Source organism: Tachypleus tridentatus, chromosome 12 (assembly GCF_004210375.1).
Source record: "Tachypleus tridentatus isolate NWPU-2018 chromosome 12, ASM421037v1, whole genome shotgun sequence".
Taxonomy (NCBI): domain Eukaryota; kingdom Metazoa; phylum Arthropoda; class Merostomata; order Xiphosura; family Limulidae; genus Tachypleus; species Tachypleus tridentatus.
Window position 1 is genome coordinate 51643251 of NC_134836.1, and position 18005 is coordinate 51661255.

General features: G+C 33.0%; 1 protein-coding gene and 1 long non-coding RNA gene across 2 annotated transcripts in view; one reads left to right on the top strand and one right to left on the bottom strand.

The window, feature by feature from the left end:
* The window catches only part of LOC143233313 (AMP deaminase 2-like), an 85488-nt gene extending 82359 nt beyond the window's left edge, over positions 1–3129 (top strand). The window contains 1 exon segment of the mRNA XM_076469443.1: positions 91–3129. Coding sequence (XP_076325558.1) covers positions 91–243 — 153 coding nt within the window. The 3' untranslated portion in view covers positions 244–3129.
* A 121-nt stretch (positions 3130–3250) lies between these two features.
* Positions 3251–18005, bottom strand: part of LOC143233316 (uncharacterized) — a 97463-nt gene continuing 82708 nt past the window's right edge. Inside the window, exon 3 of the long non-coding RNA XR_013018096.1 lies at positions 3251–3344. This is a non-coding gene — a long non-coding RNA (uncharacterized LOC143233316). The remainder of the gene's footprint in view (positions 3345–18005) is intronic.

Here is an 18005-nt window from a genome sequence, read left to right on the forward strand (position 1 = left end):
ATTTTTTCTAGGTCATCTCTACATATATGTAACTAAGATTTTTCCATAACTTGAAAGTGGACCTGAACTGTTTTTTTTTCTTCTAATTAGGTGAAGCAGTACTGGTTAGGGCCAAACTACACTAAAGATGTCCTTGGAAATGACAAAAGCCGCACCAATCTCCCTGACATTCGTGTAGCCTATCGTTATGAAACCATGGTCGAGGAACTTTCCACAATCTTCCGTGTTGTTCAGCATGTATAAGAAATCAGTGTTATAGCTTTAAAACAGCAGAGCTCTAAACTTCAGATGTTGGTAAAAGTTTCTAGATTAGGTAATTGATGAATAAGATGAACATTTGTGCCTGTAGATTCACTGGATTATCTAAACACTCTTTGTACAGAGAATTTTAAATTCTACTGTACAGTGGCATCAAGTTCAAAGCATATTATTATAGTTTTTAGATTGACGTGTATCCAAAATATACACTTTTTAAGAAGAATATATTCTGTACTTTCTGAGTCAATGACACAGTAATGTTCTTTGAAAATATTCCTAGGTAATACAGAACAAATATCACTGGCTGCCTTGTGCATTGAGAAATGACATGGAAGAAGGTGTTTTTTTATGACATTCCAACCACACTTCAAATATATTATTACTAATAATTTAACACCAAATTTGCATGCTATATTAAATATGAATTATTTTGATTTTTAAACAGCATAATAAAGATTGATTTAAATATTTTACTCTAGTCATGAAGAAAGTTGAAAAATTATAATTTCATGTGTTTCATATTGTAAAGTTGTATCAAAAACACTCACACCAAAAAAAATATATATATAATTTAAGACCTATAAAAATTTCCACAAATTCCACATTAATATATACATATATGTTGACCTAGTTTATAAAAATTAAATAATTAATAAACTCTTTTTTTGTTTTATTTTTTTGCTAAACTGTAACTGTGTACATAGTTTTAAGTCATGAAAACATGGAACTTATTTTTGGAGATATGGTGAAGGAACAAAATTCTTTTAGCTCTGGTTATAGAAGATATAAATGGAAAACTAGAGTTATTATTAATGTTTAATGATTGTGGTGTATGTTATATTATTAGAATTGATATATGAATGTTTATTAAAACCTGTGAGGGGAAGTTAGGGTGTTAAGAATTTTTAGTAGATGCTTGTCTTCACTTAGTTCTGGATTTCTTAGAATGAATAACGTATATTTTCTATCTTTTGTGATATATCATACTGAACAAAGTAAATTTTAAGACCAGTGTATTTAATAGAAATGTCGTCATTGTTCATTATATGGAACAACTTAGCACCATCTGTTAGATTTTTCTGGTATTGATTAAAACATTGTCAGCAGTGGACATGTTGTTATTCAAATACTATTATACATTATTTTTCTAGGAAAACCCTAAGGGTCTAAGTAAAAAATATGGTAATTAATAAATACTATAAGATTCATTCTTATAAAGATAACTGATTAGAATCATACAGTGAGTTTAGAAAAAAAGACATTTATGTAATAACAGTTGTTATTCTAGAAACCTTGAATGTACGTATGGTGATACCACAGGCAGTTTCTTCTTTGATTTTTTTCAGTATTATTACCAATATATTTGAACATCTTTTTCATGATCTAAGTTTCAACTATAACTGTGTTTTTTGTATAAATTTTATTAATGTTTCACTACAACTGTTAAATTTCTCATGATTTTAAATTTAAAAGCTTCTGTGGAACCTTCAGTGCTTCAGTAAACTTTAAATATGTGACAGTAGTTGTTGCTGAGAGCATGTATTTGGTAATTTAAGTTGTATTTTACTGTTGTTTTTAATATTACTGTCAGAGTGTTGATTGAACATTTAAAGTATCTAGTTTTGTTAATTATATATCTTATTATATAGATTGTTTTGCATTGTTGGTTTCATACGTTGACTGAGAACTAACCTGAATCTCTTATTCTTGCCATAATTGTGGGTTTATTTTAACCCATATATTCTTCATATGTGTGTGTATTCATTCATTTCCTACTTTTCCACACAAGGCCGGGTCAGGTTACTCAACTCTCAATCTGCAGGTTCTGGGACCAAAACGTGGTGCTCAGTATGTTCACTCTTTCAGCCTTGGGTTGTGATTGTCAATCTCACTGTTTGTTTTTAACAAATGAACCCAAGAGTCAGTGGTGGGCATCGCCAACTGATTGTTTTTTCTATAATTGGCAGCTAAACATTAGAGAATGCAGCAGGTCATCACGAACAATAAAACAAGCAGTCATCTGTGCGATCTTTGGCATCTTTAGGCTACAGCATAGAAAGGTGATAGGCTTGCATGGTTTAACTCTTGTCTGAACAACTGTGATTTTGAGCTATAATAAAGACAATATTTTGTTGTTGTTTTATTTTACCTTACAGAATAGAAAGCTCTCTTATGGGGGATAGGCTTGCATGGTTTAACTCTTATCTGAACAACTGTGATTTTGAGCTATAATAAAGACAATATTTTGTTGTTGTTTTATTTCCCCCCTCCCACATATATTATTGATTTTGATATTTTGTTCCATAAGGCAATGAATGCTATGCATTTATGGCCATAAAAAATAAAGATAAAAAACTGAATTTACATGTTTTATGTTCAGAGCATAAATAAGCACAAACATGTTTTAATTACCAGACAATTATCATATGAACTTAATGGTTCAGTTCAGGCTTCCTGAATGGATATCTCTTCTTTTCTGATGACGTTATTTTGAGGCATGGATGTTACTGGAGTATGGATTGTTGTCAAGTATTTTAATGTATACATATAGCTATCCAGAAGAGAGATTTGATCAAGTATGTTTTGTTGCCTCAAGGAAATGGTTAAAAAAAAAACTGTGTATCCATTTATGTCGTATTTCCTGTGATTACCCTGGCAGTGAGAACATTTGATTAAAAAGAATCACCAAGTTTAAAATTAAGTATAATCTGAATTGAATTAACTGTTTCTTAGGTGGTTAAGTTATTCTTATTTGCTATTCACTAACAGTTTTTTTTTTTCTGTTAAATCATTATTTTGGTATTTCTGTTACATTGAAACGTAATTGTATAAGTATTATTATATGTTTATTGAATAAAATATGAAATTTAACCCCTGCCATTTGTATTAGTTTGATAAACTTTATATATTTTAATGGTTAATGTAGCAGTTCAGATATATAGTATTTTATGTAAAGTTTGTGATACACATGAAACAGAATATACTGTGCACCATGTATATAAATCATTTCAGTGATGACGAGAAAACCCACTTGTTGAGAAAGAACCCGATGATGACCGAAGAAGGTCAAAACGTTGTTTGCTTCTCTGCATAAAAAAATTTTCTCAACCCAAACCAGTCGTTTTTATATATATAAATCATTTGTTACAACAACAATTGTTATGGTGTGAATGACTTCACCAAGTTGGTGAAACATGATTATGATAAATTATACTTGGGATTAAATATTACTATAAGGCCCTTTATATCACTAAATACTACATTCTTTATATAGTTCCTTAGGGATTTTCAAGATTTCAGAAATTGTATAATAATACATTCCAACCCGATTGTGTTCGTCATCTCATTTGCTGATGCTGCATTTTGCTTAATCCAGAACTCATCAAGCCATCTCAGGCACAACAAACACAGTATTGGTTGGAACAACATTATTTATATAAGCCATTTGTTATTGCAACAATTATTTGGTGTGAATAAATAGTGCATATGGACTTTCAAATGTGTATGTATTTATGTGTAACTTGGGTAGTTAAACTTTGAAAGAAGACTTGTGTGAGATGTTAAAAGTAACAATAGAAATTGAACAGAGTTGTCCTAATTTTCTTTTGGAACACAACTTTAGCAGTTAATTTGTTTCATAGATGTGTTTCATCGTGTTGAAGATTGCAAGTACTGTCTCCAAACTTTAATATAAAAAAGGTGCAATTTCAGTACATAACAATATTTAAATATGAAATAATACAAAAAGATGTAATTTCAGTTGCCATAAAAATATTTAAACATGAAATAATATAAAAAATGCAATTTCACTTGCCATAACAATATTTAAATGTGACATGAAAAAAGATGCAACTTCAGTTGGCATAACAATATTTAGATATGAAACTATATAAAAAAGATGGAAGTTAATTAGCATAAATATATATATTTATATATAAGAGAAAAATAATTGAACAAAATAATTATTGGTTGATTGCTGTGTGACATCACTATTTAAATTATTTGACACGGTTGTTTAAAGATGAAAAAAAAAATTAATGGAATCCACAACAAACTATACGACCTGACAAAGAGCGCTAGCTGAACACATTGTCCTTCTTTCAATAAAAATATAAAAATGTAGCACTTGTTCAACCTATTATTTAATTTTAAAAATAGAGAGTTACGATTCAAAATACAATAAAAACGTTTAATTAATAATTTCCTCAATAGAACTTAAATACCATGAGATTGTGTGAGTTATTTCAAACTTACAAAACGCAAGATCTATCTTAATCTTAAGAATTTAATCTGTTTAATTAACAATGAAAACCTGAATTAATGTACAAATTCTTAATCTTAAGAATTTAATCTGTTTAATTAACAATGAAAACCTGAGTTAATGTACAAATTCTTAATCTTAAGAATTTAATCTGTTTAATTAACAATGAAAACCTGAGTTAATGTACAAATGAATTTTGGAAACTTACGTCAGTAGTACGTGTTTATTGTCTGGATATTGTAATCATTTGACAAACAACGATATATAAGCCTAATGAAATGCATTTTTTAGTGTAGAATGTAACCTGTCTTGTGGAGACAAGTTTAGTGAATCTGTGTTCCATGGTTTTATAATTTCTTTGCCACAGTTCTTTTGAAATCATTCAAGAAATTCTGTAAGATGTATGATTGGTTATTCATAGGTGTGAGTTATAAACTCAAGGTGCTCGGTGTTGCGACGCCCTTTGTATTGTCCTTCAGTGGTTTGGGGCGGCAGTAAATGTACAGACTTCCAATGCTAAAATCTAAGGCACAACAGATAACCCGTTGTGAGTTCACTTGAAAACAAAACCATATGTGAATACACTCACTACGCACCCGCTCTGTAATCATGAAGTTTGATAAGTATGACAAGAGATTAAACTATAAATCAATAATACACTCGCTCATCACGACGTGTATAGTGTGAAAGTTGTCCTGTAAGGCTCTTGGTGTAGGAGAATATGAGCACTGCTATTCGTTGAAACATCCCTCCTGAATAATTTTAGCCCCGCCCAGAGTATACTGGCACTTCCTCCGTCTCATTGACTTGGGTTTCATAGACTTGTTTCGGTCCTTTGTGTTATCTCCACCCAAAAACTTCCAAGGGATCTTTAAAAATATTCTAAAATGTGTACTAAAAATTATATTTTTTTCTAAACTGTTATACGTAATATTTTATGAGAGATGTCTCTTCGAGTTTCGATCTCATTTTTTTTTTATTTGCACCGTGATTTACATATTGTGGGCTCTTGGCGTAAGAGACTATAGTTTTTTGTAAAGTTCATAACCTTACATAAAAGCTTATTGCTTCACACATCGTTTTTCGCCACAAGTTCAAATCGAAATACACGAATAAGATTGTTAATCGCCTTGTTTTTAAAACCGTACAATAAACCTTGTTGTGTGCGCAGAGCGTCTTTATCATTGGAAAGTATCTTTTTTTTTTTTGACAATGTGTTCATTAATTCTCTGTTGGACAGCGCTACCTTTACGGACTTAATCAGGGCGTTGGATTCTCCGCGGCAGACGAAATGCAGATAGTTCGTTGGGTAATTCTGCACGAGGAACACATTGACAATAACAACACGAAGGGTGATAGTATGACTTTTCATAGTAATATTACTCTACTTGAAAGTAACTTGCAATGTATAACCAGTAATTTTAATTGAAATAGGGTAATGTTTAGATAACGTAACCGTTAGCAGTTTCTCAGCATTAGAACCATGAATATAATTAAAGTACCAATGCTTCAGTTCATAATAGTTTTGCATAAAAACTTGAGATAATCTCGTGGGTAAATAAGTAATAGATTTTATTATAACGATGGTGTTTTTAAAATGCTCTAGAATCTTTCTGAGTGATTCCAAAACTGATCAATGTGACCTTGAGTGACTTCGACACTGATCAGTATGACCTTGGATGATTCCAACACTGAACAATATAACCTCGAGACCTAGAAATCCGGTGATAAAGAAGATCAGATCAGAATTTCCAAAATCTGTCAAGCTGTCTTTAAAAATCTGTTTGATTTAATTAACTCACACAGAAACATTTGGTAGTGTAGTCTGTGAGGTTGTCACTGATATAGGACTCGCGATAAGAACCAGCCCTGCCTGTTTTAATTCTGTGAAAGTAAAGTGATCCCATCTTTTAACTGGTTAATAAATGGTGATTAAACCTCTTTTAGCTCTTCATGCATGACTATAATTAGGTTACACTAATTCTCAATAACTTGAAAATATTGGTAGTGTTTACTGTGTGTACAAAGTATGGAACTTATGTTTTCAAAGAGTTTTTAAAAAATCCTCTACCACTCATATACGTTACTTGAATGTTTGTTATTGTTATAACAGACAAGGTAACTGTTATAACTGTAAATTAAATGTGTATATTTTTCGTCTAACATTATAAGCTGTAACTGAATTATGATGTTTGTTTGTTTGTTTTTAATTTCGCGCAAAGCTACGCGAGGGTTATCTGCGCTAGTTGTCCCTAACTTAGCAGTGTAAGACTAGAAGCAAGGCACGTCCAAGTACCGACAAAGGTAAATAGGAAAAGAATCGTCCGGCCAGGGTCGACCCCTCCATGGAGACCACCTAGCGACATCATGAAAAACAACGAATGTAAGGCCTCTGAGGACCATTACAACAAAACCCTTCAATAAAATTATGAAAAGTAAATCTAGTGTGTGCGGCTTTCATAACAATTGACTGCAGCAAATAATGAGCCAGAAAATTGAATATGAAACGTAAATCAGTTTCACCAACCTCGTTTATGGTTTGCAAAACGTAGCTGAGGCTTTGAATTCTGCGATCCGTAAATTCCAGTAAAAACCTATCAGTAGTTCTGTGGACTTTCTCAAGGAAAGCTCCCTGCGTTAAAGAATGGATGACGATACTAACACGACAGATACATCCAAAGCACAAACAACAGATTAAAACCCACACATTGAAGGTTTAACTTCAGTGACAACAACAACAAAATTATGAAAAAAACTGCAAACCAGTTAGAACAAACGAAATCACTAACACAACAGTTAGAAGCTATTTCAAACAAAGCCACGTCCTAATTTGCACTAATAATAGAAGTTATACTGGAAGCATACAACTGATGAAGTGAAACGTTGTAAACCAAATGTAAACATTATTAGTATCAAATGATTATCAAAAAGGGATATTTTAATAAAGGAAAACAAGCAAAAAATCTAAACAAGCTTCTACAGAACTGGTCTCTTTGAACCAAGTAAGATAAACTTACACCTTCCTAGTAACAAATCACAAGCCAGGTTGAACCAGGTAACATAAACTTACACATTCCTGGTAACGAACCACAAGCCAAGGTAAACCCGATAACATAAAGTTTTATCTTTTTGGTAATAAACCACAAGCCAGTCATCCGAGGCGTACGTTACACAATAGATGTGGACAAGTCCAAGAGTGCCTTGACCGAAATGAACGTTCCGCACTTAAAAGTGGAACGAACAGTCCCAGTTATGACACAAAAACTACAAACCTGGTAAAAGTGCACGTAGATATTAAACATCTTATTACAAACAATATTGTGTTATTGTACCAACGTTTTACGGTCATGGTAACATAATACTTTAACTACCAACGCTTTGGCCATGTAGTGGTTGTACGGTAAAACCACCCCAAGACCTTCCTACAGAGATGAACACGAAATCAAACTGTATAAAAGACAAACCAAAACCGAAATGCTGTAACTGTGGGTAAGAACGTACAGCTTATTACAAATGGTGTACTAAGTACAAAGACATCAAAAGCGGGTTACACAAAGTAAGAAACAATCAAATCCGACAACTTACTGCAAGTAGCGAAGAATTCCTGGTGTATGAAGAAATTTTCAACATACGTCGACCAACTCAAAATGTAACAACCGGCGTAACAGTCACGAACAAACAAAATCCGCAAATACAAAAACCAATGCAAAGAAAACAGGCACTCAAACATGCAACAAGCTCAAAACGAGCGGAAACACAAGTATCAATCCTACACACGTAACAAGCCCAAATAAAGTACGATTAAAACCGCACAAACAACGTCAAAAACACAGATGGCGAACGAGAAGTAAAACGAATATATTATTGCAGATACAATACAAATAATAGTTTATAACTCAATACACGAATCTGACACAAACCCAATACGGTATACAACTGCTCATCAAATATCACTAAGAAACGTATGACATCGATAATATGATATATTGATCTAAAAATGTCGTACAGTAATTCGTTACATTGCATATCAACATCAAAGGTGCCCTAGCTTCCAACAGACATGAAATCCAAGAGTTAATAAAACATTCAAAATCTCATATTAGCTGTTTAACAGAAACAACTTCATTTAAAAACAACAGATTAAAGAGGGTATATAACTATTAGAAAACATAGAAACGTTAGAAATCAAAACATGTTTAGAAGATCTAGCCAGGAGACTTGTGATACTTTCCACAGAAAACAAAAACAAGACAAACAACCAACAGAAAGAAGACAACTTAAACAATTTTATTAACATCCAACAGCCAAACTTCCCAGGAAAATTAAAAATTTATATTTTCCAGAAACACCTAAAAACAACATCTTAAATGATTTTTTCAAAGCATTTTCTCACAAACCATCAACATAATTTCACAAAACATGAAGCTAAAAAACAATCTTACAAAAAGAGACATTGATTCCATTAAAAACATAAAACAAGACAAAAACACAAAAATTCTAAAAGCAGATAAAGGAAACGCTATAGTCATAATGAACACGAATGAATACATCCAAAAAATGTAGAACATCTTATCAGACACGAACAAATTTAAACCAATACACACAAATCTAACAAAGACACACGAAACGCAACTAAACAAAATACTACTAAAAATGAAAAAGCCAACACAATTTCACAAACACTTTATTTCTACCTACGGAAAACCGTCTCACGCACACCACAAATATACGGTATCCCTAAACCTCATAAACCAGATTGTCCATTACGACCAATAATGTCCATATATGAATCGTTTAATTACAGTCTTGGTAAATACATAGCATAAGCATTCTCCAACTATGTAACATCAGCCAGCTCATTCATCAAAGACTCTTTTAATTTCAAGTCTAATCTTAATCAACTTAATTATAAAGCCTTAATGTTTTGATGTTATATTCCTCTTTACAGAAGTTCCAACCTCTGAAGCCTGCAAGATGGCCTTAAAACTCTATATCCGAGACCCTAACCCATCTATAGACATTATAGAACCCTTATAGAATTCACCACGATGAAGACAAACTTCATGTTCAACAACCACAACTATATACCAACAAATGGTCTAAGTATGGGCAACCCAGTATCACCAGTTCTAGCCAATGTTTTTATAACACAAGTTGAAACACAAGTAGTTAACACAGCATTACATCCACCTCTGTACTGGTACAGTTATGTAGATGACACGGTTGCGGGATTCAAATCAACAGAACACATACTTAATTTTTTCAATAACATTAACTCTATACATCCCAACATCAACTTTACATGTGAACAGGAAGAAAGCAATCAAATATCATTTCTTAACCTCAAAATTACAAGAACCGATACACAATTTAAAAGAATTATCCACCGAAAAATCACCCATACTGGACTATACATTCCTTGGGACTCAGCACATGAAACAAAACAAAAAAACATACTAAGAAAACAAATAAATACAGCCATTAAACTATGCTCACCAGATAAAATTAATAACGAATTAGATAAAATGAAACAATACTTCATTAACGTCAACAAGTTTCCTTCACAAACCGTAGAAAACATTATACGCAAACACCAAGACAAAAAGCAAAATCAACTGACAAAAGTAAATATACCCCACGATTTAAAAAATCACGAAACCATATACTGCTGCATACCATATATTCCCGACATCAGCAGAAAAATAACCAACATTTGGAAAAACTAGTAACAAAATATGACATTCCAGTTAATACCAAATTTATTCAAAAACCAGGCACAAAACTGAGTTCTATACTATGTAAAAACTACACTGACAAACGCCACACCAACATTATTTATAAAATACAATGTGATAACTGCCACGACTTCTATATCGAAGAAACAAGTAAAAAATGGAAACCAGATTTAAAGAACATAAAAAGTCACCTTCACACGTTTTCGAACAATGCAAGTCAAATAAACACAACATAACCATAGAAAACACTCAAATACTAAATAAACAAACAAACATAAACAAACGCAAAATTAAAGAAGCCTTACTTATACAACAACTTAAGCCCAAAATAAACCAATACAAAGGAACACCTTTATACCTATATTAAAAATAAAATAATAAATAATAACCTAAACGAGCCGTTTTTACATATGTATAGAAACGATAAAAATTATCGGAACAGAAGAATTATTGTTCTATTTCTCGAATCAATCTATCACTTCATCAAATGAATTTATTATATTAAACGTTTACATTAATATAAATATTTCCGTAACATTAGTGGGTGTCTAGTGTTTACCCATTAAAACACTGGTTGTTAGTATGTTGGAAAATATATATCAGAATAACAATGAGCATATAATCACAGGTGACCTAAATAATAAGCACGTGCACCTCGGCTGTGCATATACAAACACAAATGATAGTAGATTAACTTGTTTTATAAACGGTATAAATTGTACCCTCTTTATCGATGGGCGATATATCGCGAATAATAAATCTAGCGACATTCTAGATCTGTGTTTCAGTTCACCAGGCCTAAGTCAAAGGTGCAAGTCGCTTAAAGTAAAATATGAGCACAATTCTTAGAAATCACATCTGTCTCTTTGTTTTGAAGTGAAGCCCAAAGCTCATATCCGAAACCAGATTCGAATAAGCATATAGATGATGTAGCAAACAAAATATGGAAACGCGTCAGTTAAAATGTCACCTTCACACGTTTTCGAACACTGTAAGTCAAATAAACACAACATAACCATAGAAAACACTCAAATACTAAATAAAGAAACAAACATAAACAAACACAAAATTAAAGAAGCCTTACTTTGAAACGTTGTTCACTCCTCTACGTAAAAATTTTCTCAACCCAAACGAGCCGTTTTTATATATATATTTCTCTACAAGTGGGTTTTCTCGACATCACCGATTATGTCCATGTATAATACGTTGTTAACATTTATACCTTGTCAACACTTCACTCACGTTAGGTCCGCGTGATTGTCCCACACAATCATTAACAGATCTATATTTTCTCGCGTACTTCTTAGTAGTTTAATTTATTAGGCACGTATTTATGTGGAAACCTATTCATACGCTCATAATATTTTATCCTAACGATATATTGTAATAACTAGCTATAGGTGGTCTGTTTATTATAATTAATGTAGCTGTTTAACAATGACAGATACACGAGTACTATACCATCATGTACAGTGTATCCCATAATTTCTGTCAGTCGTTTGTTCTCATACAGATGTTTATGTAAGTACTTCACTGTTATACCCTGAAGTCTGTCAGATATATAAAGGATGTTGGAATATCTGTGTATTAATTTTGATGATGTGTTTTTTGGTACATGATATGCTGAAGTTAGTATTTTGTTCTGTGATACACTGTATCAATCTGGACATACGTATTCCAGTATGGGTTTGACACATGTTGTACAGATTTTCAGAATGTTTTTTTTTTTTTTTTTTTTTGCTTACGCAACTCGGTTTCGTCCCGACATAACTGACGCGTTTCCATATTTTGTTTGCTACATCATCTATATGCTTATTCGAATCTGGTTTCGGATATGAGCTTTGGGCTTCACTTCAAAACAAAGAGACAGATGTGATTTCTAAGAATTGTGCTCATATTTTACTTTAAGCGACTTGCACCTTTGACTTAGGCCTGGTGAACTGAAACACAGATCTAGAATGTCGCTAGATTTGTTATTCGCGATATATCGCCCATCGATAAAGAGGGTACAATTTATACCGTTTATAAAACAAGTTAATCTACTATCATTTGTGTTTGTATATGCACAGCCGAGGTGCACGTGCTTATTATTTAGGTCACCTGTGATTATATGCTTATTGTTATTCTGATATATATTTTCCAACATACTAACAACCAGTGTTTTAATGGGTAAACACCAGACACCCACTAATGTTACGGAAATATTTATATTAATGTAAATGTTTAATATAATAAATTCATTTGTTGAAGTGATAGATTGATTCGAGAAATATAACAGTAATTCTTCTGTTCGGATAATTTTTATCGTTTCTATACATATGTAAAAACGGCTCGTTTGGGTTATTATTTATTATTTTATTTATTAATATAGATATAAAGGTGTTCCTTTGTATTGGTTTATTTTGGGTTTAAGTTGTTGTATAAGTAAGGCTTCTTTAATTTTGCGTTTGTTTATGTTTGTTTGTTTATTTAGTATTTGAGTGTTTTCTATGGTTATGTTGTGTTTATTTGACTTGCATTGTTCGAAAACGTGTGAAGGTGACTTTTTATGTTCTTTAAATCTGGTTTCCATTTTTCTACTTGTTTCTTCGATATAGAAGTCGTGGCAGTTATCACATTGTATTTTATAAATAATGTTGGTGTGGTGTTTGTCAGTGTAGTTTTTACATAGTATAGAACTCAGTTTTGTGCCTGGTTTTTGAATAAATTTGGTATTAACTGGAATGTCATATTTTGTTACTAGTTTTTGCCAAATGTTGGTTATTTGTCTGCTGATGTCAGGAATATATGGTATGCAGCAGTATATGGTTTCGTGATTTTTTGATTCGTGAGATATATTTACTTTTTTTGGTTGATTTTGCTTTCTGTCTAGGTGTGTGCGTATAATGTTTTCTACGGTTTGTGGAGGAAACTGATTGATGTTGATGAAGTATTGTTTTATTTTGTCTGATTCATCGTTATAATTATACAAGAACTTAAGCCCAAAATAAACCAATACAAAGGAACACTTTTATATCTATATCAAATATAATATAATAAATAATAATAAAAAAAATAATAATATAAAATTGTATATTCAAACATCTAAGCCCGCCCTCTACATTCCGACACTCATTACACAATCCCTTTCAAACATGTGGTCAGCTTCCGGTCAGTTACCTCTCTCTTTCTTTGTGAACCTGACGATGACCGAAGAAGGTCGAAACGTTGTTCACTCCTCTACGTAAAAAGTCTTCTCAACCCAAACGAGCCGTTTTTACATATATATACATGGACATGATGTCATGTAAAGAGTTGGAAGAAGTATTCATGATACAAACTCCAGCCCTGGTGTTAGTGTTGTATTAATTGTATTGATTTACTGTAACGAAAACAAACAACTACACATGGGGGATGTAAAATATTAACCTGACCCTTCCTCCCCAAAGGTTGCGACCGAAACACTGATACAGACCTTTGATATGATTTTGGGTTTCGACATCTTTTTTTGGTGGACACTGTGTATCTTTGCACTTAGCAACAAACGAACAAAAGCTGAAACCTCTCGCATTACGACTTCAATAGCAACGCTCTCTAGTGGTTGAAAGGTAAATCTGCGGTCTTAAAACAGTTCTTTGTTTCGTTTGATTTTTTTTTAATTTCGCGCAAACCACTTTAGCTTAGTTCTAGCTGCCTAAGTGAACACATAGACCTAACTGATTTTATCAGAGATGGCATCAAGAAGCTGCAAGCATTTTCCAGACGCATTTTGCTCTAATTGTGGCCAATTTATCAAGACAAGAGCGAAAAAGTACTCTGTGACAGCATCTACTAAAATGTGTGAAGCCAACAAGGTATATTTCGGCATGTCTGTCGGAGATCAATACAAACCCTGGGCACCTCGTTTTACCTTGGAGCACTACAAAAAAACTCTAGAAGGTAAGGCGGACAGTTTTTGCTTGCTTGAATAGTAAGATTTTATATAATATAAATTTTAGATCTTAAATTTAAATATCTTTCGGTGCACCTCAAATAGGAATACCACAGCGTCAAGACCTTGCTAGAAGCCTTGAAGTATGTTGAGTATGGCTGGGAGGTTATCGGAAACTTCAAAATGGTGGCATTCCTGATGGGTCTCCAAGGAGGCTTTACCAATTTTCCCTGTTATCTTTGCCTTTGGGACAGCAGAAACACTGCAGTGCACTATGACATGAAGCACTGACCACAACGCACCGAGTTCTCTGTGGGGAGGCACAATGTCAAGTGTGAGCCACTAGTGGACTTCCAGAAGGTGTTGTTCCTACCATTGCACATAAAATTGGGTCTTATGAAAGAACTTGTCACAGCTCTTGATAAGAAGTCTGCAGCCTTCAAGTACCTTTGAGACTTCTTCCCTAAGCTGTCTGAAACAAAGGTCAAAGTTAGTGTCTTCGTTGGACCACAAATAAAGAAGATCCTGGAGTGCATGGAATTCCCCAAGAACCTCAGTAGGAAGAAAAAAAAAAGCTTTGGGCAGCTTTGTCGCAGTGGTTCGGGCTTTTGGGCAATCAAAAGGCCAAAATTATGTGGAACTGGTTGAGCCTCTGGTCAAGAACTACGGCAATATGGGCTGCAGGATGTCCCAGTATTACTTACACGTACCGTTCTTAACAATATGTTTTCATTAATTCAGCTTACCTATTTTTTACACAGGTCTATTAATATTACATAATACCACTATCAGTTTCTAAAGATAGGAGTTAATTATTCCATAAAAATTGCCGCTGTATAATTGTAAAACGAATAAAACTAGAGAATGGCGCTTCTAGAACTAATAGCAGGATTATTTCTGTGTTGATGCAAGCATTCTACTATTTCGTTTTAAAATAGTAACAAAGATTTGTTTGTTTTTAAATTTCTCGCAAAGCTACTCGAGGGCTATCTGCGCTAGCGGTCCCTTAGCAGTATAAGAGTAGAGGGAAGGCAGGTAGTCATCACCACCCACCGCCAACTCTTGAGCTACTCTTTTACCAACGAATAGTGGGATTGATCGTCACATTATAACACCCTTACGGCTGAAAGGGCGAGCATGTTTGGCGCGATGGGGATGCGAACCCGCGACTCTTAGATTACGAGTCGCACGCCTTAACACGCCTGGCCATGCCGGGCCATTCTATTTTAGTAATAAGCGTAAAAATAGTAACACTAAAGCATTTTTTTATAATAGATGCTCAAATATTAACATTGAAGTATTTTGTTTTCTGTAATAGATGTTAAAATAGTAACTAAATTTTTCTGTTTTTTAAATAAAAGTAAAAATAGTAACAACTAAAGTATTCTGTTTCTTTTTATAACAACTTAACGTATTAACACACAGGAAATGACATAAATCAAAGCACGAATACTTGACAATCAATAGTCTATAATACTCATAGTCAAAACGTTTGTTTTAACGAAAACGAAACTGAATAATTTGTTTAATGTTTAAGCGCTTAAACAGCTCTGTACGTCATAACGTTTGAAGAAATAAACATGTACATCGTCACTGATTGCAGATTGTGTTGAGCTCCATGCACAAATACCAGCCAAGATTACATCTTGTAAAACTGTATTACGACTTCTTTAAACCTTTTGTATATGATCTGGAGTCGTACGCGTTTCGAGCATACATCTTTCCAGAAACGGCGTTTATCATAACTATCTGGTAAGATAGGAGTTTTTGTTCATTAGACCTTTTTTATTATATTAATAGGGCCCGGCATGGCCAAGCGTGTTAAGGCGTGCGACTCGTAATCTGAGGGTCGAGCCAAACAACTTCGCTCTTTCAGCCATGGGGGCGTTATAATGTTACAATCAATCCTACTATTCGTTGGTAAAAGAGTAGCCCAAGAGTTGGCGGTAGGTGGTGATGACTAGCTGCCTTTCCTCTAGTCTTACACTGCTAAATTAGGGACGGGTAGCACAGATAGCCCTCGAGTAGCTTTGTGCGAAATTCCAAAACAAACAAACAATTATATAAATAATTATTTAAATTGTATTTAACATTAAGAATTTTGCTCTTCGTCTGTATTTTGTTATCCAATATTTACTGATGTGGTTAATATGAGTTTTTTTAAAAATAAGGAATTAACTACACTTTACGTTTTAAAAAATATTTAACTATTCGAAACATTAATATCAGAAGTTTGGTATGGTGTTTAACAGCATAGCGTTATCGTTGTATTTTGGTATGTTGTTTAACATTAGAGGAGTATCGTTATTGTTGAAGTTTGGTATGGTGTTTAACACTAAAGGAGTATCGTTATTGTTGTACTTTGGTGTGTTGTTTAACACTAAAGGAGTATCGTTATTGTTGTACTTTGGTGTGTTGTTTAACACTAAAGGAGTATCGTTATTGTTGAACTTTGGTGTGTTGTTTAACACTAAAGGAGTATCGTTATTGTTGAACTTTGGTATGTTGTTTAATACTAAAGGAGTATCGTTATTGTTGTCCTTTGGTATGTTGTTTAACATTAGAGGAGTATCGTTATTGTTGAAGTTTGGTATGGTGTTTAATACTAAAGGAGTATCGTTATTGATGTACTTTGGTGTGTTGTTTAACACTAAAGGAGTATCGTTATTGTTGAACTTTGGTATGTTGTTTAATACTAAAGGAGTATCGTTATTGTTGTCCTTTGGTATGTTGTTTAACATTAGAGGAGTATCGTTATTGTTGAAGTTTGGTATGGTGTTTAATACTAAAGGAGTATCGTTATTGATGTACTTTGGTATGATGTTTAATACTAAAGGAGTATCGTTATTGTTGTCCTTTGGTATGTTGTTTAACATTAGAGGAGTATCGTTATTGTTGTTTGAATTCTTCAATACCAGATATTAATGACTAAATAGAAAGGAGAAAAGGAAACAATTATTTCATGTAATTTACATGTTATTTATATAAAATAAATAAAATATATACATACTAAGTATCTACAAGTTATTTAGTAAAAGTTATATCGTTATTCACGCATTTTAGAATTTAATAATATATACTTGTTTCATTTTTGAATTTCGCATAAAGCTACACGAGAACTATATGCGCTAGACTCACCTAATTTAGCTGGGAAAGACTACAGGGAAGGCAACTAATCATCAGTATACACCGCCAACTCTGGGGCTACTTTATACCAACGAACGATGGGATTGAACGTCACATAATAACACACTCACGGCAAGTTTGGTGTGACGGGAATTCGAAACCTCGACCTTCTGATTATGAGTCGAGCGCCCGAACTACCTTGCCATGTTTTGCCAAATACATACTTATTAGAACTTCATTTATATTTTCATTTATAAAAACAAGTAGCAGTCTCTCAAATTAATGTTTCTTATAACAGTTTGCATTTTTAAAAGAAGAACTTGTCTTCTGGTGGGCCAACGTAAGGATTTACAATGCTGAAATCTGGGGCTCGTTATCCTTCTGGATTAAATAAAGCGCGGACAGCCTTTGTTTAGCTTTCCGCTAGATAAATATAGTCCAGAAACATTACTATTCAGTACACAATTTTCATAATCAATATTAAATTTATTTATATGTATATATATAGTTTCATTAAAACGAACTTCCAATAATATAATTGTTATCAATATTATTGTTAGAATAACGCAATTCTGTGAAGGTTACCACGGTTACAGTGAGGTCAATGTTTATTAGCCATTTTTTTTCTGGTTTACACTATCATATAAAACAAACAAAAACTGTACATTTAGCGACGATATGAAATGTAGTTAATTTTCTGATTCCTTTTTCATTA